The following is a 3,503-nucleotide window of genomic DNA, read 5'->3' as shown; positions in this document are numbered from 1 at the left end:
TATACATAGGCCAATGCATAATTTCGGTATAATTTTTTCGATGTCTGTAGTCTTATTGAAATAAAAATATGATGAGGAGGTGTGTTAGTGTGACTGTGTTGTGTTGTATCTCTTGTTTTGATTTGAACAGAGAATCTCATTTTAAAATTGAAATGCGGTCGGTAAAAGCTGTTCAAAAGAGAAAAATACAAATTAAAATATATATTTAAATATACCCATCACTTTCCCCTCTCTTTTACCAAAGCCAACAACAATCAACACAGCTTCTTCAACTTTCTTCCCTTCTAATCGACCTTCTTCTCCAATGGCATCTTCACTCTCTAACAACTATCACACCACTTTCTCTCCTCTTTTAACCCCAAAACCAAAACCTAAATCAATCAAATTTCTTCCTTCCACTCTTTCTCTCACCATCACAGCCTCTATCACCCTTCCAGGCCGCAAGCTACGCGTCGCCGTCATAGGTGGAGGCCCTGCTGGATCCTCTGCCGCTGAGGCGCTTGCTGCCGGCGGCGTTGAGACTTTCCTTTTCGAGCGTTCTCCTTCAACCTCCAAACCCTGCGGTGGTGCCATCCCTTTGTGCATGTTAGAAGAGTTCTCTATCCCTCTCCACCTAATTGACCGCCACGTCACCAAAATGAAGATCATCTCCCCCTCTAATTTGACCGTTGATTTTGGTTCCAAAACGCTTAGGCCTCATGAGTCTATCCCCATGCTACGCCGCGAAGTACTCGATTCCTTCCTCCGCTGCCGCGCTCAATCACACGGAGCACAACTCATCCACGCTCTCGTCACGGAAGTCGATGTCCCCTCTTCCCCGAACGCCCCTTACATTATCCACCACTTGATCAACAACTCCCGACATAGTCTGGCCGTTGATGTTGTCATCGGCGCTGATGGAGCCAACAGTCGCGTAGCAAAATCAATCAAGGCTGGAAATTACACTTGTGCCATTGCGTTTCAAGAGAGAATTAAGTTACCCGATGACAAAATGGAGTATTACAAAGACCTTGCTGAGATGTACGTGGGCAATGACGTGTCACCGGATTTCTACGCGTGGGTTTTCCCCAAGTGTGACCACGTGGCGGTAGGAACGGGGACGGTGTGCTCAAAGCAGGATATTAAGAAGTATCAGAGAGGGATTAGAGAGAGAGTGAAGTGTAAAATAGAGGGTGGGAAAGTGATAAAAGTGGAGGCTCATCCGATACCTGAACATCCACGTAGTATACGCGTAGCGGGACGCGTGGCGCTGGTAGGGGATGCTGCTGGGTACGTAACAAAATGTTCAGGTGAAGGGATATATTTTGCTGCAAAATCTGGAAGGATTTGTGGAGAAGGAATAGTAAAGGCATCTGAAGCAGGAGAGAAACTGATAAATGAAGGTGATTTGAAAAGGGAGTATTTGAGAAAGTGGGATGACAAGTATTTGAGTACATATAAGGTATTGGATTTGTTGCAAAGAGTGTTTTATGGGAGTAATGCAGGAAGGGAGGCAATGGTGGAAGTATGTGGTGATGAGTATGTGCAAAGAATGACATTTGACAGCTATTTGTATAAGAGGTTGGCTGACGGAAATCGAGTGGAAGATGTGAAGATGGTGCTCAAAAGTATTGGTAGTTTGATTAGGTGTAACATTTTGAGCAGGGAGATGCAGAAATTGTATTAGAATTATTGATGTTAAATGTCATCTTTTGCTTTTGTTTCACAATTCATTCTCATTATTTTTCTACTAATTAATTTATAGGGTTAGTATGTAAATATTTGATAAGATTTAACTCGCTAGGTGGGATTGAATAACTTACAACTAATTCAATCCTTATGGGATTTGTATTTACACTAACCACCATGATGGTAAAAAAGTACAACGACGTTCCATAAATTTCTGAGTTTGAGTCTCTCCAGATTGTAATAGGGATAGTCATTGGAACTTTTATTTAACTAATAATTCCAAAATTTTAAGGGATTAATTAAAGTGCGGTGATAAAAAAAAAAAAAAAAAAAAAAAAACATTTACACTCCCTAAAACTCAAGAAACCTCTTAGACTCCTTAAATATGAAAAACTATCATAGACATCCCTTGCTGTTAGCGTTTCTGCTAAATAAAGCAATTGACAAATGTTGACCAATGACAATTACGAATTTACCTTAGCTCTATTTCTTCTACAACTTAAAATCACAATTATTTGACTAAAAAAAAGATTAAATATAACTTTTCACCCCTAAAAAAGTAGAACTATTAATACAATTTCAAAAATTAAAATCACAAATATTTAACTCAAAAAATTAAAATAAGAAAGTAAAATAGTTAATTAAATTTAACGAATTCTTAAGAAATACACATATTTTTTAATATTGGCCAATTAACTTTTCGGCCTTCTAAATCTAAACCTTAAAAATTAAAAGGCTTCATCAGCTTTTTTATTTTTATTTTCTTAAAGTTATTTATTTATTTTTTTAATTTTCCAGATTCTTTATTTAATTTTCCAGATTCTTTCTCATTTTTCAAATTATTTCCCATATTTTGTTTTTCATTTTTAAGTTATTTAATTTTTAATTTTTCCAGTCTTTTAGATTTTTTTCTTAATTTAAATTTTTTTTATATTTTATACAATTTAATAATTTTTCTTTTGTTAAAGTTGGTAATATTTAATGTAATTTTTTTTTATTTTTTTTTAATATTTATTAGCTAAAAGATCATTCTACCCTTTATTAACTTAGAGTTAACTGCAAAATAGACAGCAAGCGATCCCTATGGTAGTTTCTAATATTTGAGGGGTCTAAGTAGCTTCTTGAGTTTTAAGGGCTGTACATAACCTATCTATATAAATATTTGTTTGAGGAAGTTATTTCCTAATTTAGTCTTATTTATGTCTAATCCAATTCTCTATCCTGGATATAATTCTATTCATTGCGTTTAAGAGTAAAAAAGGCTTATAATAAACTTAAATTTTGAAACATAAAATCTATGAAGAATTTCCAAAATTCTAATAAATTTTCACAATCATGCAATATATATATAGTTTTTAAAAAGAGTGGTGTTATTTAAATACCACCTAAATTCTTAAACTTCATTTAAATTAAAGGATAAACTGGTAATTTATATCCCCGTTTATAGTCAAGGGCATATTAATAATTTCATATTTAAAGAGTGGGTATATAGGTAATTGACTTTTTTCACATGACATTAAATAATTAAAAAAAATTAAGTCAAATAGTAAAAAGTATTTTCGTCTTTACAATGAATATACACTATAGTTAACGGATTTTACTAATGGATTTGGCTTATGGGTGGAAAAATGTCATTTTGAAACTTTTCGGGTCGGAAAGTGTCTTTAAGCCAAACCTTGGGTGGGAAAATGTCGTTTACTCTTATTTGACTCTCAAGTTTAGGGGGTGTTTGGTTCAAGGAATGTTGCAGTACTTGGAATGTTATATTAATATGGAAAGACATATTACCTTGATGGTGTTTTTGGTTGGGGGTAATAAGGGATTACTGAGGTAAT

At 34.5% G+C, this 3,503-nt stretch overlaps 1 protein-coding gene across 1 annotated transcript; it reads left to right on the top strand.

Moving 5' to 3' along the window:
- Positions 1 to 304: 304 nt before the first annotated feature.
- LOC116134344 (geranylgeranyl diphosphate reductase, chloroplastic-like) lies at positions 305 to 1,715 on the top strand. The gene has a single exon (XM_031420028.1). It carries the CDS (start codon positions 305 to 307, stop codon positions 1,664 to 1,666), a length of 1,362 nt encoding a protein of 453 aa, XP_031275888.1. The 3' UTR covers positions 1,667 to 1,715.
- Positions 1,716 to 3,503: the final 1,788 nt, after the last annotated feature.

The sequence above is a fragment of the Pistacia vera genome, unplaced genomic scaffold (genome assembly GCF_008641045.1).
Source record: "Pistacia vera cultivar Batoury unplaced genomic scaffold, PisVer_v2 Contig286, whole genome shotgun sequence".
NCBI lineage: Eukaryota > Viridiplantae > Streptophyta > Magnoliopsida > Sapindales > Anacardiaceae > Pistacia > Pistacia vera.
Note: the sequence above shows the minus strand (reverse complement) of the source record. Positions and strands in the feature narration are given on the sequence as shown.

Excerpts from the sequence above, each read along its gene's own strand:
- LOC116134344 (XM_031420028.1), top strand. The coding sequence starts at position 305 with ATGGCATCTTCACTCTCTAACAACTATCACACCACTTTCTCTCCTCTT.